The sequence below is a fragment of the Rhipicephalus microplus genome, chromosome 3, assembly GCF_043290135.1.
Source record: "Rhipicephalus microplus isolate Deutch F79 chromosome 3, USDA_Rmic, whole genome shotgun sequence".
NCBI lineage: Eukaryota > Metazoa > Arthropoda > Arachnida > Ixodida > Ixodidae > Rhipicephalus > Rhipicephalus microplus.
The window spans coordinates 249,417,591-249,442,865 of record NC_134702.1 but is presented as its reverse complement, the minus strand read 5'-3'; the positions used below and the strand labels follow the sequence as shown (position 1 = coordinate 249,442,865).

The following is a 25,275-nucleotide window of genomic DNA, read 5'->3' as shown; positions in this document are numbered from 1 at the left end:
AGTGCTAGTCGGTTAGTGCCTAGTACGCCATAAACACTTCTTTTGCGATTCAGCGAAGAGCCGACTGCGCGTCTACAGGGAAACACGCGTACCTTTGCAGCTGTTCACTTTTGATGCTTCTACAGATGACGACAAGCGTAATTGAGCGTTTTGTGAGTACCTGGCTCTTAAAACGCTCACCTGTTCATTCATATCTTTTGATGCTCGGCGCAATTCTACGCTTCCACCACGGAATGTTTAATGCACCAAGGAGGCACTGTGACAATCATTTAGTTTTTTTGTATCATAGAAATTTCCAAAAACAATGTGGTGTGGAGCAAAACGCTTTCTTATCACGCAAACTGCAATGCTTTGGTCTTCTATGGGACCGGAATGTTTGTATCATTCATTTTATTTGCATCTTTCCTGATTCTCAAGCTCTGGACAATGTTTTTAGCTCACAAACAACAAAGATACCGATGCCAATGACGAAATTTCTGCATAATAAATTCTTCAACGTAACGCGTCATCTGTCTGAAGAAATGTGATTAAATACCCCAATTATTTCAACCATAATTCTTGAAAAGGGGAAATTACTGATGACAAACCTGGGCGCCAACACCAATAAACTAAAAAAACACGAATGAAGGACAAGCAGAAGCTGTGTGCATAATACTGGTCGTTATGTCGGGCAAGTTATTACTACATTTTCAGTGACGCCACAATCTATTTCACATGAAGTCTTGTTTGGCGGACGGCTTATCAGGAATCCTTTTTTTTTACTTGGAAGTAGCAGTACTTCATTGAAATTTTAAATGCATATGCGCCCACAAGTATGTTTTTGGAATAGGTATAGCAGGTCCATGCCAAAGAATGCTAAATTTACTAATACATTATTTATGCAGTGCCACCGAGGTGGACTAGTGGCTAAGGTACTCGGCTGTTGACCCGCAGGTCGCGGCATCGAGTCCCGTCTGTGGGGGCTGCGTTTTCAATTGAGGCGGAAATGTTGTAGGTTTGTGTCTTCAGAATGGAGCACGCTAAAGAACCCCAGGTGGTCAAATCTTCTGGAGCCTCCCACTACGGGGTCTCTATACTCATATGGTAATTTCGGGATGTTACACCACACATATAAATCTACATTATTTATGTAAAGTGTTTGTCGCAGTAGCAGGCTCACTTTTTGCACACCTGTGCATTTGCAGAGATTAAAAAAAAACAAACTCACGTCGTTCTTCGTACGCTAAGATTTTCTTAGCGAGTACAAGATCTTGACCACGCTCTACTCCATATTTCAGGAAAAGCATGGCGTAGTAGTTCTCATTCGTTCGGCTGAATCTCAGGCTCCTCTCTTTTAACCACTGTTGTTGTTCTTTGCTGTAGTTGATCTATGAGGAAAAAAAACAAAAAAAAATGGTTTGCACTTTCAGCTCTCTCTTGCGCGCAAAAAGAAAACGCGCTTAGCTTTCGCAGAACGATGACTTTTACCATTTGATGGTGATTTGAGATATTTATTCTCGCAGACACACGTGATTGTCAACAGCGTTTATTCTAAATGATTTGTGAACATCACTTGGGGTGTTCAATTAAACACCTCCTGGGATGCGCGTGGCGATTCCGAAAATCTTGTAGTGGTATACGTTATCCAAAAGAAAGAGCAAATATATTGTGACTTATCTTCTTCTATGTAACGCACTTTTTTAGCCCCCTTCGTTTTGGTGGAGACAGGTTCTGTTGTGAAGCAGCCGCTGGATGCATTACGCTCTCCACTTTGCCTCATGTGGTCTGTTCCGTTTTGCACCGTATCATTGTCGCATTGACATAGAAACAGAATAATTTGAGCTCTGCATTGTAAGTTATGCCTGCCTTGGTTTTGTCAAGCATGCGTGCTGCAAAAGTTGTCTTTATTCAGACTTTCAATATATTCAGGCAAGTTTTCTGACGCCACGACGGCCAAAGTTGTGTTGCTAATTCTCGCATAGGATGTGTCATACCAATTAGACAGCATTATGCAGTGGTGTGATAAGTGGCGTATGTCTCTGCACCCTAGTAGGTGCAGATGCGTCTCTTTTGCTCGTAAACATGATTCCTAGAAGCGTGATTATACATTAGTTACGAACCACATAACTCGAGTAACTGAGTATAAATACCTTGGTGTTTACTTTCCATCAATGCTTACCTGAACCGAACACGTTGAGTATGTCATAGTGACATTCTTCAGAATGCAAAACGTTGTTAAGTGAGACTTCCGGTTACCTCCTCCGGAAATCAAAGACCTACTCGTTTTTTCGAGTGTCCCACCTATCTTAGAGTGTGCATGCGTGGCGTGGCAGCCACAAACAAAGCTCTAATATGCTAGATCTTGTACAGAACCGCTCATCTGGTTTTCTAAGTAGCATCTGTGACTTCAGAGCCAAGATCACTGCGACTAATAAGAAATTTGTTAGCCACACGAAGGAAAACTCTAAATTAGAATTACTCTGTGAAATATGTCAACATTTTACCTTCCACTTCTTCATTCATGATACAGGAGCAGTGACCACCATGAAAAAATTATGAGAAAGTTTTTTTCCGAACAAACGCCAACCAACACTCCTTTTTTCCGCACGCATTATCCCAGTTGAGTCGGCTTCCACAGTAGATTGACTGCCACAGTGAAGCATCCTCCAGACACATACTACCATGCTCTTACCAGAATTTTGGTTAATAACTGTTTTGGTCTTTGTAGCACCCTCGTTTAGATGGTACGCAAAACTAAGAGGGCGCGACAGCAAACGGAAGAAAAAAAGTCACAGCTTTTCGGCAAAAGCGAAGCACTGAACGCAACAGCTACAAATGTGAAGATCAAGTGCCTAATGGCAAGCAGATGGAAACGTGCCCCGCGTTTCTCACACACAAAGGTCACACCAAACGTACACACAGGTACTGAATAACGTGAATAAGCATCTCAATTGTTACTTCGCCGATTTTCAAAATTGCGTCCTTTTCGCAAAAGGAGGCTGTGCAACAATTGCAGGGACCTTTGTGCGCCCGGTAACTACAACAGAATCGTTCCAGTGAAACCGAAAAGCGAGCAACACGTACAATTCTCCCCATTGGAAGATAAGGGATGGCAATCGAGCGTACTCCCCCTTAATCCCTACGTGGGCCAAAGTATGTGTTAAAGATGAAAGCCGCCACGCGCTCACTGCGCCATCTTGCAGATAATGCTGAAAACAAAATAGTTCCTCTCCTCCTCCCCCAGGATACCCGCGAATAGCGGTAAGTAGTAGATATAAACAGCTTGCCGTTTGAACGTTGAAGGCGGTACCTCTCGGTGGTTCAGTGATTAACGCCTCGACTACTGTACGCGGAGGTTCCACGTTCGATTCCGCTCGCCAGAGGCTCTTTTCTGGGGTGTTTTCTTTCTTGCGTCTTCATACATATAGATATGTACGCATATACGATGCTTGACAACGACGCCGACGTTCACGTTGACGCCGACGCCAACGCCGGCGGCGAAATTCAGCCGAGAATGTCCATATAATTGCCATCGCAATAAAAAAGACGGCGCTTGACAGTGGTTAAAGAAGAAAAGGCTCGCCTTTCCTGCTGGCGTCAATTGTTATTAAGGTGCATCTTTTTTTCACCCCTGCGGCTTATTCCTACAATTAGGGCCTAGGGCGACGAGATTTACTGATTCTAACGCGTCCTTAACTGAACAAGCCTCCAATCTGCAGGACGTATCGGCGGTGCAACTGCGTATCCCATCTTTCTGACCCCAGAACCCGCAAACTTGTTTTCACCAGGTTGAGGCGCGATTCTCGCTGTACCGCATCGGTTCGGAAAAGCCACGCTACTGTCACGATGCCGCAGTACTTCCTGCTGAAGTTTCAAGTAAGCTTTCCGACGTCCTCTCCAACCGCTCAGACACTACGCCATATCAGCACCTGAAGACGAAGGTCCTGGAGCTATTCATGCGATCGGAACGCGTTTGCAGAGGAGGACCTCGGTGACAGGCGCCTCTCCGAACGACCGCGCCGAATGTGACAGCTCTTTGCGAAGCACGACGCCTCAGCTCACTCAACGCTGCTTTGTGAGCTCTTCCTTCAACGTCTTTCTCTGCCAATGTGTCTCGTAGTCGCAGCGGCCGGTGAGGCAAACCTTGTCCGACCGGTGGAACTCAATGAACAGGTTCACGACGTGACCACCTCACCCTTAAACGCTGCCGAGCCACCAACAGACACGGCGTTAACACGACTTGAAGATAGGATCGATGAACTCGCCACCTGAATTGCCACACTCCGAAGCGTCCTCCCCGAGACTCATTCGCCTGTTTCCAGTCATCGAACTCTTCGACGCACAAAAGAATCTCGGAGTCTCAGCCCTCCACCTATGTGCTGGTACCACCGGCGTTTCAGACACTGAGCCACAACTTGAAAACACCGCTGTTCATGGCTGGATCACACTCGCTGAGATCACTGACGGCGGAATGTGATGTGCCTTCTCGTCCCACCCAACTTTTCATGATAACAGACCAGCTATCCTGCGCTAAGTTGCTTATAAATACGGGCGAAGAAGTTAGCTTTGTGCACCTGACAAAGGCTGATCATTCAGTCACCAGGCCAACCGCTTCGCGCCGCCGGCGCCTCTGCAATAGCGACATGTGAATTTTGATCTCTTACCCTTGACCTTCACCGCATTTTATGTGGGTTTTGTCATCGCAGACGTAGTTCAGCTCATCGTCGGTTCAGACTTCCTCTCATGCTTGGACTTCAACGCCAGTGTGAGGCATCACCGCCTCGTCAATGGTCAGACTCGTCTCTCCACTCTGTCACGAGGCTGTTCAAAGGACAAACTCTCGTGTTGGTTCGTGTAAAGCAAAAACCAGTGATGACGTAACCATCATGGCGAGAAGAGCAGACGAGACCATTTGCTTCCACCCTAATCCCTACAACTCAATATAATAAAAAACCGCTAAAAGACAATTAGCAGACAAAGAACACAGCATACATAACTATAAAGAGGTTAGTAAAAAGAACAAACAGCTAAAGACGTGAACAGTGCATGGACATAACTTTTCGATGGAAAATACGCCTTCTCACAACATAGAGGGACGCGGTGCTTGCAGCGGAGACTCTGCTACCAAGACATGGACGTACTCACGCAAACAATGACAGCAGTGATGTGGGGCTTCTAACTGATGCGACCGAGTAATGGTGAATACGCACTCGTGCAGCAAGGGAAAGACTGGTGATTAGCTTGAGACGCTTACGTGGTTGACTGGCACGGCAGGAAGCGTCGGGCTGATCGAAGTCAGTGACCTTTCGGCCTTCGGCAGCCACAGCTCGCATACGAAGCCGGAGACGTTTCTTGGCCAACGCCAGAAGACCAGAACAAGCCTGGCCCACGTCAGGTGACGAGAATAAGCTCTGTGTCTAGGTGCGAGACCACTGGGACCTTGATGCAGAAGCTCTGCTGGCCGCCATTCCCGCGCCCTGGCCACATTTTTCAATCGGTTCCGATTCGGGCACGTCTGCCTATCGCTTCGCTGTTCTTCTCCAGTGGCTCTCCTAAATCTCCATGGAGGGACCTCATTGGACGAAAATGTTCACGCCCACACGTGGCACAACCGAGCGTTATCTTCATCTTCTTCTGGCTGATGAAGTTGCGCACTTTTTAAATGCGCACAATCACATCACACAGCCCTGGGGCCCTGTCCGACACTGCTCCCATGGCCATCCTCATGATGAAACCTTCCTCACCGTTGGAAAAAATCTCGAGAAGTTTCCCGAGAATAATTAAGCCATGCAATCTCACGAAGCCACCTAAACATGCAATAACGAACCACATCGTCACCCATGGTCCACCAGTGACCACTCGACCACGCCATCCGTTCGCATACCGCTTAGCGATCGCGAAGAGGGAGTTTTACTACATGCTACAGCTTGGCATGACACGCCCGTCGGCAAGCGCTTGACTTCTCCACTGCATTTAGTGGCAAAGTGCAATCCCGATAACTGGCGTCTTTCTGGAGACTATAAAGCATCGAACGCCGAGATTGTCCACGACAGCTATCCGCTACCTCACATCCAGAACTTTACATCACGCTTCAATGGCTGGACCATTTTTATCAAAGTGGACCTTGTCGAGGCGTACCACCAGATTCCCTTCGAGCCCGCCGACATACATACGACCACCATCATGACACCTTTTGGTTTGTTTGAATACGTGCAGATGGCTTTAGGGCTGCGCAATTTGGCTCACACCTTCCAGCGGTTCATTCTTGAGATCACACAATGCCTTTCGACTGTGTTAAAGTATCTTGATGATTTCCTCATCGCCAGCCGAACGCCTGAAGAGCATGAGCAGTATCTCCATGCTCTGTTTCAATGCCTGCAGCAGTAAGGCCTCGTGGTGAGCGTCTCTAAGTGTATTTTCAACGCATCCAAGCTCCAGATTTCGGGCCATCACATATCACCAAAAAGTATATGCCCTCTCCAGTCCCACGTTAAAACAATCCATAATATTCCTCAGCCTACAACAGTGCGCCAGTAATGCCAATTCCAGGCATTCGTAAAATTTTCAATGCCCTTTATACAACACGGCGCAGAACTGCTTCAACCACTCACCGACTTCATTCTTCTAACAGCCTGTCCGTTCTCTGCCATCCCTTGGTCGTCAGAAGCCTGAGCAACCTTTACTGCCGCCAAGCAAGCGATCGCCAACGATGTGCCTCTTATACATGCACGCAACAGCACCCCTACTCGGTTGATGGTAGACGCATCAAGCGTAACTGTTGGAGCCGTCTCTCAGCAGTGTACTAACTCCGAGTGTAGACCCTTGTCTTTTAGGGGTGAAGCTCCTTATAGCGGCACCCGTTTGACCCTCGTAGCCGTCGTAGCATGTAACAAGTATAACATTTTGACCTCGAAGGTGGGGCCGGAGAGAAATTTCTATTGTGTGTTGTTGAACAATAAAAGATAGTGCTAAATATAGATGCCGATGGCTGCTAATGGTGAATGAAAGACAGGAGCATTCGGCTTTTAGTTAACGCGCACGCTGCGATCCCTATTAGCACCCATTGGCATGTACATTGAGCACTATCTGACAAGAAAGGGTTGCTACGTTATACTCGCTGGGCGTAACCTCCTTAGTTTCAGAAAGGTATAGGAAGGGTTGAGCAGCAGTGCCATAAGTAGAATTAACTAGTATATACCAAAAATGACCTCGAGGTGGTTAAAGGTGGGAAGTAGATACGAAGCGCAAGCCGTAAGAAAGTAAAAGTCGAATTATCCTGTCTCTCATTTCCCATTAGCAGCCATTGGCATGAACATTGAGCACTATAAGACAGGAAAAGGTTGCTACGTTATACTCGCTGGGTGTAACTTCCTTGGTTTTAAAAAGATTTAGCGAGCGTTGGGCCGCAGTGCTATGAATAGAGTGAACTAGTATATACCATGAAGTCAAGGTGGTTAAAGGTGGGAATTAGACCCGAAGCGCAAGTCGTAACAAAGTGTGCGTGTCCCCACTCTTGTTTAGTCATTGGACTGTCCGCAGGATGGCGGTGCGTCTATATGAGGAATATGTGATGAAAAGAATCGAGATGGTGACACTTGGAGTGTAGAAAAGGTGGACAAACGGACACACAGACAGATGCATGGATGGACACACAAATTGACGCAGGGACGGATGCTGGGACGGACGCACAAACAGACGCACGCACGGACGGGGGGTTGGACACATGGACGATCACACAGACGGATGGAAGCAAGAACGAATGGACAGACGAATGCTTCGCCCCACTCTCCATCATTCAGTTCGAGGATATGCTGTCATTTTTTTTTTACTCTCGGAAGCTACTTCCAGCTGACAACCACTACAGCGTCTTCAGTTTGGAGTTACTAGCCATTCACTTCATGATACAGCACATTCGTCATTTTTCGGGGACGACGCTCGTTTTACGTGCTGACTGATCATAAGCCACTGGCGTATGTTTTCTACACAAACTCGTCCAAGTACGTGCTCCGTGAACTCTTTCATCTCGCTTATACCTCAGGATTCACGACTGATATCAATCGCATCGAAGGCGCTGACAACACCACCACGGATGCTCTTTCTCATATAGCCGTGGTTGACTCTCCATCTCTAGTCATCGACTGGGCCTGATTTCCGCCGCGCCGCAGAACAATGAAGAGCTCTTCGCTTTTTGAGAGAACACTCGTGCCCTGCGACTACGCCTGGTGCCGCAAACATTCTTATCTGAGCCATTGTTGTGTGATGTGTCAGCTTGAATTCCCCGCTCTTTCACTCCCGCTTGATTAGGTCACACCGTTTTCTGATCCTTACCTGACATCTTTCCCCCTGGCATTCGGGCTACACAACGTATTCTCAACCAGCGCTATGTCTGGCCTGAAATCAATGGGGATGTGCGGGATTGGAGGCACATTGCCTGCCCTGACAGATGGCAAATTTCTCCCGTTATAACAAGACGCCTGCCCAAGCATTCCTTCCACCCAGACGTCGCTTCAACCATGTATATCTAGACATTGTGGGCCCTCTACTAGTGTCTCGAGGCTTTCGTTCTTTAATCACTATGGTCAATCGTTTCACACGCTGGCGAAAGGCTGTTTCCATTCAAGATATCGGCGCTGAGACAGTTGTCCACGCTTTAATTTCTACGTGGGTATCTCGTTTCGGCTGTCTTGACGCCGTGACGAGAGACCATGGCCGTTAATTCAAGTCCACGCTGTTCAATTTCCTTAATCGCATCCTCGAAGCAAGACATTGCCGTACCATTGCTCATCATCCGCGTGCCAATGACACGGTGGAACGCTTTCACTGTCAATTGAATACCACCTTGACCATCCGCCTCCATAGAGCCACCTGTGTCGATGCCTTGCCGCTGGTGCTTCTAGGTATAAGGAGCCTTATTTGGGCGGATCTACTGTGATCCGCAGCAGAGTTGGTGTATGGAGGTTCTTTGTGGGTCCCTGTACACTTCTTAATCTCAAAGCAACAACCAGTTTTGCCACAAGAATTCCTACGACGTCTCCTGAATTGCGTGCAAAACCCACTCCACCCCGACCTTCCGATCACAGGGAAATGTATTTCCATCCTGATCTGGCCACTTCCACACATGTTTTCGTGCGCCACGACATGGTCAACCCGCTTTAACGCCAGCCTATAACGCACCGTTCCTCGTCTTTAAATGCACCCAAAAAACTGCCACACTTCTGCAAAATGGTCGAGTAGAAACAAGCAGCTTGGACTGACGTAAGCCGGCATACCAGGAAACCGCTATAGATAGCATATCATCTACGCTTGACCTCTCGTTGGACTGCCCGAAACATGTCACATTTCGACTTTTTGTCTACACGGGGAGCCCTGTAGCACCCTCGATTGGACGGCGCGCGAAACGGAGAGCGCACGACAGCAGATGGAACAAAATAAAAACGGTGCTTGGCGGTGGCACTTGAAGCAAAAAAGGCTCGCGTTTTCTGCTGGCATTGATTTTCATTCTGCGTCTCCAACAGATCCTTGCAGAGGGGAACCTTTGTGACAGCTGCCCCTCCAAACTACCACACCAAATGCGACAGCTCCTTGGAGAGCACGAGGCCTCAGCCCACTCAGTGCTGCTTAGTGAGCTGCATGGTCATCTTGTTTTTATAGTACTTCTTCTCATGTAACAATATGCTTCCCTGTGTATTTCTCTTCTGCAATGATGCCTTCAAGTAGTGCAGGTATACTTGAAGAAAGAATAATTTACTAGAATAATACATTTTGCAATTATCTTAAGCACTGAAAAACACCTATTGTTTCAAACAGTGAATTAAGTCGGAAAATTTCACTAATAAAGTGATAACCGAGCTTGCAAAACACAGCTTCGGTAGCTTTACAACTCCTGTCAACTAACCATTAGTGTTTTTCTGCTTGTTGAAAATTCTCGAAATATCCGTCAATGTTGTACGCCGAATCCTGATAGCACGCTCGTATCATAGTGCTCCATATTGTGTCGAGTACAAACGATATGCTTCCCTCGCGGTTTTAAGCGAAAGCAGTCGCAGCGTTGCTCGCTGACGTGGCCAAAAGTAGAAGGTGTGCCATCAGAGACCCTTCACGTTTTTCGCAGCCTTGTTGCAGTTTAAGCGACGGCTCACTGGGTCACATGCCGTCGGTCGCAATAAGCCAAGTTAGCGTGCACAGGTGCGGGAACGGTCAAGCCAGGCGTTTATATTTTTTGGGGCAAAGCTCCTTAGGTCGTGGGTCATTTCCTCCTTTGTGGTCGTAGTAGTAGTTAGTAGCCAACTCTAGTTTACGAGTTGCTTAATAGATGGCATTGTTTTCATACGTTTTATATTTGTAGCGGAACATTTATGGCTAAAAGGGAAAGTTGAAGATATTTTGCATACTTGTGGACAGGGACAAAATACAGAGAATAAAATGAATAATCGGGCAGTGCAGAGGAAATTACATTGATGAACTAAGAGACGAGTGCTAAGAATAAATTAGAAGATATGAATGCGCACATAGACATGCATGAATATACTGATCCAAGAGGCAGAATGCTAATGAATAAACGTGAAAGGCATGATTTATTTGTTTGAGACTGTAGCGAGAAGTGCGAAGGGCAGATATTATTGGAAATGGGAAGGCTGCAGTCGACGATAGATTGTGCAATGATGTCACATAAAATGTGTGATCGGCTAAGGGTGATGAACAAATATAAATAGGGGTCCAGAAGCTAAGGTAGTGATCACAAACGTATGAAGCTATGTTTTAGAAGAGAAATGAAAGTGGGAAGGAAAAAAATATGAGCAACCACAAGGTAATATTTACTCAGAAAGGCAGAGAAAAATAGCAACCAAAGAGATTGAGGAAATAGTCATTGAAGATACTAAAACAGAGCAGACGTACACAAATCTAACTTGATTGAGTAAGAGCTTGCTAATGTACGAGTCAAATCGACCAAGAGAAGGAGACACACACGCAAGAGCTGGTAAGGTTAGGAAGTTCACAGAGCCATAGAAAGACCCCAGGAAGCCTCCAGGAAACAAAGGTATGCTAAACAGAGGGTCGAACCAAAAGATGAACTCAAAAGATAATAGGATAACCTTTTGTGCTGTAGAAGAGAAGCGTCCATTCTTAAAAGTGAAAAGTTTAGAAGGGGACGCAATAGAATAGACGGTGCAAGTAAAGAAAAAGATTAAAAGGCAGCTGAAAAGTTCTGAAACCATCTCATTGCTCTAAGTAATGCTAATAATAAAAGCATGGAACAGATAATTATAACTACAGGTGAAGGAATTAGGATAGTAGGGGATGAGACAATGTTATATATAAGAACGATGTCGACAGAAAATTTTCATCCCCAAGAAAGCGCTGCGTGCACCATACCAGACGAGAATGGACCAACTAGCGCAGTAGCTCCACGGGAACAGCGAGAGTGAAAAACGGCAAGAAAAAGGGTTCTTAATAGCACAGAAACAGGCCCAGACGGCATTAGAGTTAAGCTAATAGAGAAACTAGGACCGAACTCTAAACAAACATTAAGAGAGGCAGCAAGAAAAGCAATAATGTATCGTGAAGCCCTCAAGGGGAGAAAACTAAGCAGGATGAGCGTGATCTATAAAAGAAAGGGGGACAAAGCCGACATAAACTACTACCACCCTATAGCATTACCATGAGTAGTTTTCAGGCTGGTGATGCAGATAGTGAAAAAAAGACTACAGACATATACCTATAGTGACACAACGCGGGCTTTGACAGGGGTGTCCCTTGTCACCTTTGTTATTTAAGGTGTATCTACAAGGACTAGAAGCCAAATTAGAAAGGTGTCGACGCCACTTCAGCCCCTCTTTTGCCAAGCAAGAAAAACACGTTGAACAGTCATTACCAGCATTGATGTCAGCAGATGACATAGTATCAATAGGCGGCAACAAGACAGATTTGCAGGTGTTAGTAGACATCTGCGGTAATAAGAAAGATAGGTTAGATTTAAATTTCAGTACGGAAGAATTGGCAGTCATAATTTTAAATGATAACGCAGGCAGTGAGCCTAAGATAGAGGAGGTCACACTATAAATAGTGGATAATACAAATATGTGGGCGTATGAATAAAGAATGGGGTTGAGTACCAAAAGAAGCACGATAGATTCGTAACTACTAAAGGTAAAAGCAACGCAGCTGTAATGAAAAATAGGGCACTGTGAAACTAATTAGCCATGACCTTTTAAGAGGAATTTGAAAAGGTGTCATGATCCCGGGCTTCGCATTTGGATAGGTCTTGTGCATGGAATCAAAGGTTGAAGCAAGAATGGGAATTGAACAACGTGGAATAGGTAGACTTGCTTTGGTACCGTGCGGAAATACCTCAAATCGAGGGGTACAGGGTTACATGGTATAAACATTGTTCGAGTTCAGGGAAGCTAGGACCAAGATATATTTTGAGGAGCGATTGAGAAATATGGGAGAGAAGCGTTGGCCTAGGAACGTTTTCACTTACTTGTACATGAAGAATGTCGATACTTAATGGAGGAAGCGAACTCAAAAATGTGAAGCAAGTATTCATACAACAGCAGAATACCAAGCCAAAAGAAAACATCGGTTAAGAAGAAGGTTAAGGAAATGTAGAGGGACATGTGAAAGATTGTAATACTTGCGAAATCGTCGTTGGAGACCTACTAAACTTTCAAGCAAGATATTGCGAAGGAAACGATCTAGGATAATTCTAGAGGTAGTACTCTGCTGTTCTCTCAGAACGGGAGTATTGCAGACCGAGCAAAACACGAAGGCACAGACACGGTATGTAGTTCGTGTGAAGAGGAGGAGGAAACGGCTGAACATTCGATATTGTTCTGTAAAAAGCTCCGCTCTATAGTCCCAGATGACTGTGCGGAATTTTTCAAAGCTTTGAAGTCTAAAGGTAGTGAAAGCGAAATGGACCTTAAACATGTAGAAATATCAAGGAGGATGCTAACCCATTGATCGCTACAATCGAGGCGTGAGTGAAATTCCATCCCTAAACACATAAAAATAGTACTTGACAATATGGCTTGGTGGCGGGTGCCACCACCAGATCTTAAGGGCACAGTCGGATACAGCCATCCATTCATACTTGAGAATAATGTATTTAAAGAACTGTAGTCGTTTTCACGGCGTCTCTGCGCAGTGGATGATGACTGGGGCAAAGCGTTCGTCCGTCCGTCCTTGTGTCTATCTGTCTGTGCTTTCCCGTCCGTCCGCCTGTGTGTTCGTCCATGGTTCCGTACGTCCATCCATCCGTCCATGCTTACATCTGTGCTTCTCTCCATCCGTTCATCTATCCGTCCGTTCGTATATCTGTCCGTTCATGCTTCCGTCCGTCCGTCTGTCTTCTCGTCCATCCGTGCGTCCGGCCGTCCATCCGTGAATCTGTGTGTGCTTCCGTCCGTTCTTTCTATAGTCTTTCCGGGAGTACGTTCTTGCGTCCAGCCATCTGTTCATCTGTGCTCCCACCCGTACGGCGATTGTCGCTTTTGTCAGTGCGTCCATCGGTCCGTCCATGGTTTCGTGCGTTCGTGCTTCTGTCCGTTCATCCATCCGTCCGTTCATCGGTACGTACATACTTCCAGACGAATGCTTCGCTCTACTATTCATCATTGACTGCGTAGATATGCTTGATTTTTTTTAAATTTTGAATTAATCACGTATCTTTGGTTTATGGAAGTACATTAGCACCTCACAGATGAAAAGAAAAGTGTCTAAACGAACCCTTTTGCGGACCACGCACCGTTTTTGTCAGGAGGGACCTATGGGGGGGGGGGGCTGCGGTGTTTTTTGTCGCATTCTTAGGTTTATCTTTGAATTTGTAGGTTATTTTCTTCTTTTCGCAAGGGAATAAACTATCTCGCCAGCTAAAGCACTCAATAGAAAAGAAATAGATTGACTCGTTTCAGCCGCTAGTAACGAGCCTTTGATGGCGTCGTCCTAGAATGTGTCGGCAAGTTGTTAATGTGTATCGGCACAAATAGGCTGGGAGACCTTGTATGGCAGTACAAGTCCAACACATCAACGCTACTTTTATTTTAGTGTGACCCAATATTTGCCTTTCAAGCCGTTATTAGTTTCTTGAAATTTTCACAACGTTTGGAAATGTAATTTTTTGTAACGACTCTCTGGCATTTACTGCTGCCTAAAATTATAAATTTTATAATATCCTATACACGGCTCATAGCATGGATTAGATAATACAACAATTTCGCTAATTCACATAAACAGGTAGAGTATATGAATCTTGAATGCTATCTTCACATTGTCATCGTTATTTATTGGAAACTTTAAGCACTGAAACTTTAAGATTATTTAATGATAATTGCACTATTTTCTCGCCATAATTTGTAAAATACTTGCCACCTATCTCAACACTTTTTACGCAGAGCATGTTTTGGCGCAATTCTGATAAGCTCCCCCAAAATAACAAGGTGTATTCTCAGTCTACGGTTTTGTCATTTTCTAGTAGAGGACCTTCCAATAATTTGCAGTAATTTTTCATCATACTCTCGACATTTAAAAAGTTATAGCAGAGGCAATAAATGTTACTTTTTGCCTTTTTACAGAAGTTGCTGCTTTTATTAAGGTTTAGCAAAGCAAAGTGACGGCCCAGTGCCCTAACTTTTCTAGAGAAGAAGGCATCTCTGCCGCATAAAAAAAATGAAACAAGCTGACTCTCATAATACTAAGGCCAGAATTACTAAATATCAAAGTCAAATTTCTAAGAACAACAGCGAGAATGACGCGGAAAACTCATATAAGTGGTAGGCTAGGGGATATTCTATGCAGCGTCATTATTAAAAAACTAGAATAAGTTGAGTTTGTAAACTCCACTGCCTGAAATTTATATAGAGCTTTATTTTCACAATTCCATCATAATTTAGAAAAAAATTCTGCCAAGCTGTGATTCAGAGCCTGGGCTCGTGAGCAGCACGTGCGTATATACCTATTGCATACCGTATATACCTTTTGTTATCAACATAGCGTATTATCTTTAGGTTGCACAAATATGAGCTACGGTGTTCTGAGGAATTCTTTTTCTGCGAAGTTCTTTCACTTCGAGTCTTTGTTCTGACAAGGTTGCCACAGATTTAAATTGCCGTGTGCACAGGTAATCGCCTTTCAATTGCAGATGCAGTGAGGAAGCCCTTTTTCATACTTTTAAGTACATGCATAAGTGCGTGAAATTAGCACAGTCTTTGTGAAATCACAGTGCGTGAATAGGCCTTTTCATAAAAGTCATCTTTTTATGAGCTAATTCGGCGCTATCAACAACTTGTATTGAAGAATGACCGATTCGCGCATAAGCCACTTCATGAGAGTATTGTTCAAGCGAAAGTAATAATTGCCGAATTATTTCATCACTACCGTTGCAATGTGAAATAAAAGGAGAACGCACGGTACTAATTTTCACTTGTGAAATACAACAGGGAAGAACTATTATTATACCTCACCGCCACAATACATCCTCGCGTTTATGTAACAAGCGCACTTATTAACGCCGCTTTCTGTTCTTACGAAAAACGACAATTCGTTTGCGCACCTCTATTGGTCTTTTTTCGTAGTCAGGGTCGAATCCCATGTCCAGGGTATAAATGGAAATAATGGCTTCCACGCCCAAGTCAAGGGAGCCACGGACCATTATGTCAACCGGATTGACACTCTCAAGTCTTCTCGTGTACAGGAAGTTCAGGTTCATCTCAGTCATCCATCTCTTTAGCTCTGTCATCTGCGATAGAAACAGTTCACAGTGGCTGGGAATATAAAAAGAGAATTAGCAACCCTAGACACATGGCACAACATGACAATACGTTACAAATCATACAACCAGATGAGCTGTAAAAAGAATATATATATATATATATATAAATATATATATATATATATATATACTTACGTTTTTGGGTCAAACGTACTTGTGAAGAAAAGAGACGCAACTTAGCGGTTGTCTTCATTTTATTACCAACGGTTTCGACCAGTGAACCAGACTTCGTCAAGGTTTGTGACTCACAAACTCTGACGAAGACTAGTCCACCAATAAAACTAAGACAACCGCTAAGTTGCGGCTCTTCTCTCTCTCTCTCTCTCTCTCTCTCTATATATATATATATATATATATATATATATATATATATATATATATATATATATATATATATATATATATTATCAGAATAACTTTGGTTGCCATATGTTTATAAGTATAAAATTAGATGCACTATCAGATAACGACTTCTTTGTACAGCAGACGGTTCGACAAGAGCCCCGTCTTTTTTAAGGCAGAACAGTATTTACACAATTTCGTGTCCTCTTATAGCATCTCTAGGCAGGAGAAAAGGGGGCAAAAGAAACTGTTAACTACAAAAACAACAACAAATAGAAGTAAAGGAGGAAGAAACAGTAGAAAGAAGCAAGAGCGCCCCGCCGCTTTGCATTGATATATCTATATATATATATATATACATATTTATATCAATGCAACGCGGCGGGACGCTCTTGCTTCTTTCTAACGTTTCTTCCTCCTTTACTTCTATTTGTTGTTGTTTAATTTAAACATATATATATATATATATATATATATAACTACGATGAATAGGAGACGTGCCCTTGCTCATACTCCATGTTTATTCCATTGTCACTTCCTCCTTCTCAGCCTCTACCAACCATGCCTGCCTTCATACGTTACAGGATTCCCCCTCTCCCCGAAAGAAGTCACGTCAGATGAACAGGAAGAAAAACTTGACATAACCGGCTTATAAGTGAACCCTGTCGAAAGGGGAAATCGTTTCATCTCCCAGCAAAGTTTCGTAAACACACTACAGCTTCACAGGAGAGTACAGAAGTCAGTACGCGCTGGTGTTCTGGTGGGCGAGGCTGACTGTTGCACACTGGCCAACAGAAGTACGGCTTGAAAGCAGGAAATGATGCTGTCGCAGCAATTCTTGCGAGGAAAACAAGGGTGGAACGCCTAGGTACACTCATGGCTCGTGTTTCGCACACGTCGTGTTCTTTGTTGTGATTGGTACGCACGGGGCACTGCCAGTTGGCGCCATTGTTGGCTAACGGGGTGATGCCTGCTTTTTTTTGAAAAACTTTCAGATACCACGTACAGTAGGAATCGATGATATGCGAAGCCGACCAAAAAAGGTTAATATGTCACTTTAAAATCATCACACGAATGCCCTACATGACGTCCATGTCATGATTATCATGCATGGATGTGTCGTTCACATTCGTCACGTCACGTGATATCAAATTTAGTATATGCGAAGCTAGCGAAACGGCCACGAGCAGGCTATGAGTGTGGTGTAATGTCACGTTCTTACATGACACGCGTGTCAGGATTGTCATGTTTGCACCAGTCATATACATTCCTCATTCATTGACATCACGTAACACCAAGTTTTGTATATGTGGAGCTAGCAAAACGACCGCGAGTGCTTCGTGAAGGGCTCATTATACTCAATTGTTGCGTTGACGCGCGTGCACGCTGGACACAGCGACGCTACTTTAGCCAAAAAACGAGTACTCTAGTCGGATGCCGGGCACGACCGGTGCTACTAGCGCCCGTCGGCACAGCCCGACGGCAACCGGCTCAAAATGCGACATGCTGCGTTTCGCGCTGATGTGTTACCGAGACAACACTGCGTCTCCTTATTAAGTAGCGGAAAGACGCCGGACGTGCTGAAACACGCATGCGTCAAAGCATTAGGCAGCAGTGACAGCATCGACTGCACATCCGCTAAACAATTCCTGTTTCATATTACAGATCTACAGACGACCAGGGTACGAAAACCACATCAGCATCGCTGTGTGAACTGGTCCACGATAAAGGTGACGAGCTACAAGAGCAGGATCACTGCGCAAGTCTGATCGCTCCTGCTCAGGCGTCACTGGATTCAGCACCTCGTGACCAACGAAGCAGCCTGTAAAGACAGCAATGCTCCCGGGATGCGACATTAGGCAGCAGTGACAGCATCGACTGCACATCCGCTAAATGATTCCTGCTTCATATTACAGACCTACAGATGACCAGGGTACGAGAACCGCATCAGCATTGCTGTGTGAACTGGTCCACGATAAAGGTTATGAGCTACAAGAGCAGGATCACTGCACAAAAATGTTCGCTCCCACTCAGGCTTCGCTGAATTCGGCACCTCGTGACCAACGAAGCAGCCTAAAAAGACAGCAATGCTCCCGGGATAAGACATTAGTCAGCGGTGACAGCATCAACTTCACATCCGCTAAACGGTTCCTGCTTCATATTACAGGTTGGCCTACTATTCTCTTACACTCATAATCTTCTTAGAAGTTTTCGCTGTAACTGCTGCCACAGTGTACCCTAGTGTGTTCTGTGGCATATGATCATTTATGTTGTGAATTTCGCAAGTGTGTCTAGATAACCACTGAAATAGCTTCTGGCAAACCTGACACTCTGTTGGATGTTTCTAAAGCCTTGGCTGAAAAGGCACCAGCTAGCATTAAAGAGATATCAATGGTACTTGCCCCGCCGCGGTGGTCTAGTGGCTAAGGTACTCGGCTGCTGACCCGCAGGTCGCGGGTTCGATTCCCGGCTGCGGTGGCTGCATTTCCGATGGAGGCGGAAATGTTGTAGGCCCGTGTGCTCAGATTTGGGTGCACGTTAAAGAACCCCAGGTGGTCGAAATTTCCGGAGCCCTCCACTACGGCGTCTCTCATAATCATATGGTGGTTTTGGGACGTTAAACCCCACAAATCAATCAATCAATGGTACTTATTGAGATGACCTCTGAATTTGTTGAAGCTACCAAAAACCTGAAAACGGAGATGAACAAGATGGATGCGACGAATAACTTAATGAAAGCTGACCTCTCTTCCATCAGGCAATATGTCGGGTAGATGAACGAAAGCTTTGAAGATTACCAAACTGAAATAAAGAGCCTTAGACTTGAGAACTATCTGACGGTGACATTTACGTGGCTCACCGTGTCCCGTCAAAGGGCAATACGCCCCCAAACGTAGTAGTGAAGTTCACATCCAGATCAGTTCGTGACAAAATACTGAAGGAAGTTAAAAAAAACGACTGAACACTGTCATGCTAGGTTTTCGGAATAGCGACCCAGTCTACATTAATGAACACCTATGCCCTGAAAGAAAAATTCTCCTTGGAAACGCAATCCAACAGAAGCGGGAAAAAGGATGGATATTTGCATGGGTCTCTGACGGAAAAATGCTTCTACGGAAATTTTAGAATTCAAGAAGAGTTCATCTAATAGGTGAAGAGGATTTATAGCTAATAGTATCAGTATTTTTTTCCATAGCCTATACCACATTCCTTCAAAATAGCTTACACAATAAAAGAGGTTGATAATCATTGTAGAGCAAAGACTACAAAAGTTTTATATTGCAACATCCGGAGTATTATTTAAAATAGGGGTTTGCTTTCTGCATTCCTGCCGCAGCATGAGCATTCGTTCAATGTCACTGCAACAACTGAGACGTGGTTGCGCAAAGATGAAACTTTCTGTTTTCCAAGTTACAGAACAGAATCAAATGCGCGGCTTTCACGTTAACATGGGGAGGGGGGCGGGGTTGCTTTGTTCGTTAAAGATAACATAGCCTGTCGCACAATCGAAACGGCCACATATAGTTGCAATGACATTGAATCCCTTTTTATTCGCCTTGAGTATGACGTCATTATTGGTGTAATTTATCACCCTCCGAGCAGTAGTATCACAGTAGTATTTTTTTAAAAATAGTAAGCATTATTCTGCGTTTTGTCGGGGCACCAATATACCACAGTGAATATAGTAGGTGACACGAACATAAACAAATACAACGTGACAGTGATTATGGCTTTTTGTTGCAGTCTTACAACTACCATAACTTAATTACGACACCCAAGCGTATAACTGAGGTATCGACGTCTTTTATCGACCACGCACAGACAAATCTGGACATGGGGGTCACCGGAGGCGTTTACTTAAAGCCAATCTCTGATCACATACCTATATTTGCTGTTTTCGGTTCCATTACGGGTACCATGAAAACAAAAAGTAACATCGTAACCAAAATAGATTACAAGATTTTACGCCAAGGAATTTGTGGCATTTAATACAATGAAATACACAATGAGGACATACACATCGAAACTGATAACCTAATGAAATACCTACAAAACGCTATGGAAAGCAGTAATCGCAAGGTAAAGAAAAGCCACCATGATAAACATATGTGCCCTTGGATGACTAAACAGATACTTCAAACACTCAAGGCCGAAGAATTCTGGCACGACAAATGGCGCCATAACAAAGACAATCCCTACTACTTACATCAATTTAAAGCTCAGTGGAATAAGTCTGTCGCTATGATTCGATCGCGCCAAAGGCAGTATTATACTCAACTAATTAGACAAACCGCTGGCAACACCACAAAACTGTAAAAAATTATAAACGAAATTTTAGGTAAACATTGGGCAAACTGTGCGTCCCGAAACCATTGATGAAGACGTTGTAGAAAGTTTCAACGCATATTTCGCAGGTATAGATCCATCACTGGCCAAAAAATGTAATGACTCGGACAAAATTTCTGTATCGCAGAGCCCTCTGCCCAACTCCTTCGTTATGTATAACATTCAGCCTGAAGACATATTATCAGCAATTATTAAAATGTCTACCTTTAAAGCTTCTGGACTAGACGTCATTCCTATTCGTATGATGAAAAAAAATTTAGATGTATTAGGAGCAGTATTATGCCACTTGTTCAATCACTCCGTCAGCTGCTCCAGATATCCATCTCGGCTGAAGATTGCTAATGTTGTCCCTATCTACAAAGACGGAGACCACAATGACCCTTCTAATTACCGGCCAATATCCTTGCTCAGTACCATTAATATTATATTTGAAAAAAGTCTGATCAGCTGGTTCGACAAATTCATTCCAAAATATCAGGTTATGCGCTCACAGCAACATGGTTTCCGCCCAAATCACACTACTTCATCAGCAGTGTTGACGATAACTTAAAAAAAAACAATGTATCTTTGCAAAATAATGTAATAATGTAAATAATGTGGCTAAAGTGAACGATAGTACGTCATTACCAAAATATATGCGCACTGGAGTACCTCAAGGATCCGTCTTAGGGCTACTTTTATTTTATTATATATTAATCACGTCCCACAAATTTTAGACACGAGTGAAGTTATTATGTGCGCCAATGACACTTGTATTGTTATAACAGTGGACAACACTCAAGATCTGCAAACTAAAGCAAACAAAGAGTTTAAAAAAGCAACTGAATGGTTCGTGAAGAACAAACTTACTATAAACGTTAAAAAAAAATAAATATGTAGTGTTTCGACCACACAACAATCTCGTGCCTCCTAAATCACTATATTTGCGAATAAACGAATTTCGTCTAGACTAAGCCAGCTCATTTAAATACCTTGGCGTGATATTTGATAAAGATCTGCACTGGCAAAAGCAAATAAACGCAGTTTGTACAAAGCGCTCCTCGGAATGCTACGCACTTTCACAAGCACGTCATCATCTTGACACCAATACTCTGCGTACTTTATATTTCTCATTCATTCACAGCCACATCTCATACTGTAATGAATCATGTGGTATGACATATAAAACGTTTCTTGAACCTGTTGGCAAACTTTAAAAACGAGCACTGAGAATAATACCTAATCTTGCTACAATGAGCCTAGTCTGCCTTTGTTTATGAAAATGAATATTTTGCCTTATGATAAGGTACACGAAATAAAAATTGCCACGTGTGTTTTCAATGTCGTCAACAACAACCTGCCTTTTCATGTTTCTTTAATTTGCACATCCTCTCGTGTAACCAGAAATCAAATATATCAAAATTTCAATCTTTCTCCAACTAAGAAAACTTACGGACAACGTTTGCTGCAGTTTTCAGGACCAAAAATTTGGAATAAACTACCAGCAGAAATAAAACAATCGTATAATTTTTCATGAGTGCTCAAGAAATACTTACTTACACTGAACAATGTTTATCAACGAAAAAAATTATGATTTAATTTATATGCGTGTGAGTATGCATGTGTGTATGCCAGAAACTTGTGAAATCGGTAAAAAAAATACCATTGTCACCCAGTGATTTGGTTTTTTGTTTTTCGGTATCAGCCATGCATATTTTAACCTTCATAATAATGCAACAATCTGCTTTGTTTACTAATGTTTTGGTAAGTTAGAGCTGTTAAAAACAATCGTGCACTTACCGACACTTTCGCTCTCCCTTTGTTTCTCTCGTGCAAATTAAGGATGCACGATAACTATCTGTATGCGTGTGATATATCTTTTTCGTACATGGAACCCTTAGTTATTTATTTTTTGGACCCCCAACTAGCCCTTGGCTATGGGTCCAACCAGTCGTGATATTTCTGTATGTTTTTTACAGTTTTGCAAATAAAGAATTGAATTGAATTGAACGCAGCGCGACGCGCGCCTGTTAATATATGGCAGGACCGGCGCCTAGTGTGGCAACGCCGGCGAACACCCACACCACGTCAAGTCGAAATGTATTGGCGCCTTGACATGTGGCGTATAGTCATGTTCTCACATGACACACATCTCTTGATTATCATGTTTGCACCAATCACATACATTCGTCATTCATTGAAGTCACGTAATACGAAAATAGCCTTCTGTGTAGCTAGCGAAACGGCCGCGAGCACATCCTGAGTGTGGCATGTAGCCATGTTGTTACATGACACGCAGGTTATGATTTTCATGTTTAGGTCTCTCACTTGTGTTCGCCATGCAATCATGTCATACCATACCATTTTTGGCAACACGCCATGTGAACAAAACCGCCACATAAGCTGCAGGACCATGAAATGTAAATCATGACATTCACGAGAAACATGTCATGATTTTCATGTTATGACAAATTAGACACGTTTTTCATACAGTCATGTTATGCTGCACCAAGTTTAGTATGGACACCATATTCGAAATGGCTAGTAGAGCTAAAATTCGTAAGCGGCCATATAGATAGATAGATAGATAGATAGATAGATAGATAGATAGATAGATAGATAGATAGATAGATAGATAGATAGATAGATAGATAGATAGATAGATAGATAGATAGATAGATAGAAATTCGCTAAAAAATGCTTCGCATTTAAAACAGGGTTTGGTTTAGCGCCGTTTCTGTTTTGTCTCCGGCTGTTTCAATCGCTTTGATCGTAGGCTCCGTCTTGATCTGCGCTGGAGAAAACTTGTGCGATGCTTCTTTTCGGGAAAATGACGTGAATAAGATGTGCTCTTTCTCTCGAGGGAGACATCTTGAGTTTCTCGAAGCTTTACTTGAGTCTCTTGCAAATGGCGTTCCTTGAGCTGCGAACGGTCTTTCGATGAATGTGGTTGTCCATGTCGGATAGCATGTCGCTTATTAACCTCATAGATTTTTCTTGTGCTTGTCTTGCCGGTGTTGCGAAAAATGCTGAGGTGGCAGCCCTTCTTGAAAAACGCAATGTTTTTGTTGGCAACTTGACGCCGTGCTCACTTGGTAGCTGTTGCAAAGCTTTTCATGCAGTGAGAATACCAGAACAGACTTGACTGGGGGAATATCATTGGAATCTGCGGCACCGTTCATTACGGAGGCTTCTAGCACCCGACATCCTGTGAGAGTTGGTGCTTTCGGGCCTTCTGTGTTTTGACTTTCAGATGGCTTTGCACTGGACAGTGATACCGCGACAGGCGTGGTTTTGTCAGATTTAGTTCTGAATGCCCGTCTTTCCGTGTAACTAACAAGATGAGCTGTTCTGATGAAGGAATCTGGATAGAAACCGCAGGGCATGGCTGCGTATCTTCCGAGTTCCGCAGCTCTGTCCCGACCGTACTGGGTGTGTGAAGCGTGAGGTGAGCTTTGTGAGCGACGAAAGAGCCAAGCGATGGAAAACCAGGACGTGGGTCAAATTTGCGAGATGGAGAGTATGCTGATCCAATGTGTTAAGACTGATTTTCTTTCTTTCATTCTTTATTTATTTGTTTATTTCTGTGCCTGTACAAAAATGGAGGGAAGGCAAAAGTCTAAAAGCCTGACTAAGGGCCTTTGCCCCAAATGCAGTGACGCAGACCAGCTGCCTTGAGAATTTTGCAGGATACAGATGAAAAATACTAAAACATACGATAATAATAAAGGTACGTGTGTGAATACTGTAATACATACAACAGTAATAAAGTGTTATTTCTAGCGAGCAAATCTATACATAACAATCGAAATGTTTTACATACCAATTAGACATGAGTTGCGATTTCTTATTGCTATTGCAAAAGATATACAAAAGTAACAATATACACAGGGAAGCCTAGGAAAAAGAACACTAACATAAAAAGCATCAGATACTACTTAGGCAAAGAGGAAACATAGAACGATCGTCAAGAAAATGTTACCATCCTGATCGTATGCTTGAAACTGTACAATTTATAACTAGGAGGCTGTCGATTCTTATTTTAAAACGAAGGTATCTGAAGCGATGAGTGTTGTCGCCGTAAATAATTCAAGTCTTCGGAGTCCTTCTGGCGTAAGTAGGAAAATTGTACAGAGAACCATGAGAATCCAGCTAATGATAGAGTATATTGCGGTTTATGTACTGAAATAACTCGCTTGCGTTAGCACGCGATATTTCGAAAATAGCGCTTCTGTCCACAAGTCACGCATAGGGCCACAAAAATCTTCAAAGATTATTAGAACCCTCTTTTGTCGTATAACCAATTTAGAATAGTTCGTTAGTGTTGTAGTTCCCCACACAAGCACGCAGTAAGAAAGTTGTGAGTAGAAGACAGTATAATAAAGGATGTTTTTAGCAACAGTGGTATAACAGAATTTAACCTGTATAAGCAACTTGTTTTAATAAGTGGCCCTGGTAAGTAATACTCATATTAAAAATTCTTGGATTATTCACGGGGGCAAACAGCATATACTTGGTCTTATTTGCGTTTAAGCACAACTTATTAAGTTTCCACTATGACGAGAGTCGATTAAAAAAACATTCACGTTCCCTTCAAGGTCAACAAGTGAAGAACCCTCAAAAATGTTTGTGTCGTCCGTGTACATTACTAGTTTGGGGCGATCTAAAATGTGGCAAAGATCATCAATATAAATTAATAATAGGAGGGAACCAAGAATAGATCCCTGTGGATTTCCTTTCTCGACCACGACGTAATCTGATTGCACTGTAATTATGCTCACAAATGGCTATCGGTTTGCTAAATAGCTTTTCAATAGGTCGTGTGCAATTCCTCGTATACCACATGAGCTTAATTTATG

The 25,275-nt window shown here is 43.4% G+C and overlaps 1 protein-coding gene and 1 long non-coding RNA gene across 2 annotated transcripts in view; one reads left to right on the top strand and one right to left on the bottom strand.

Annotated features, from left to right (window-relative positions):
* Window positions 1-25,275, bottom strand: part of LOC142803543 (neprilysin-1-like) — a 153,934-nt gene that overhangs the window by 73,503 nt on the left and 55,156 nt on the right. The window contains exons 5-6 of the mRNA XM_075888670.1: window positions 15,530-15,715; window positions 1,208-1,367 (exon numbers count right to left, since the gene is read on the bottom strand). Of these exons, the coding sequence (XP_075744785.1) occupies window positions 1,208-1,367; window positions 15,530-15,715 (346 nt within the window). The remainder of the gene's footprint in view (window positions 1-1,207; window positions 1,368-15,529; window positions 15,716-25,275) is intronic.
* Window positions 17,966-25,275, top strand: part of LOC142803542 (uncharacterized) — a 21,308-nt gene continuing 13,998 nt past the window's right edge. Inside the window, exon 1 of the long non-coding RNA XR_012894160.1 lies at window positions 17,966-18,257. This is a non-coding gene — a long non-coding RNA (uncharacterized LOC142803542). The remainder of the gene's footprint in view (window positions 18,258-25,275) is intronic.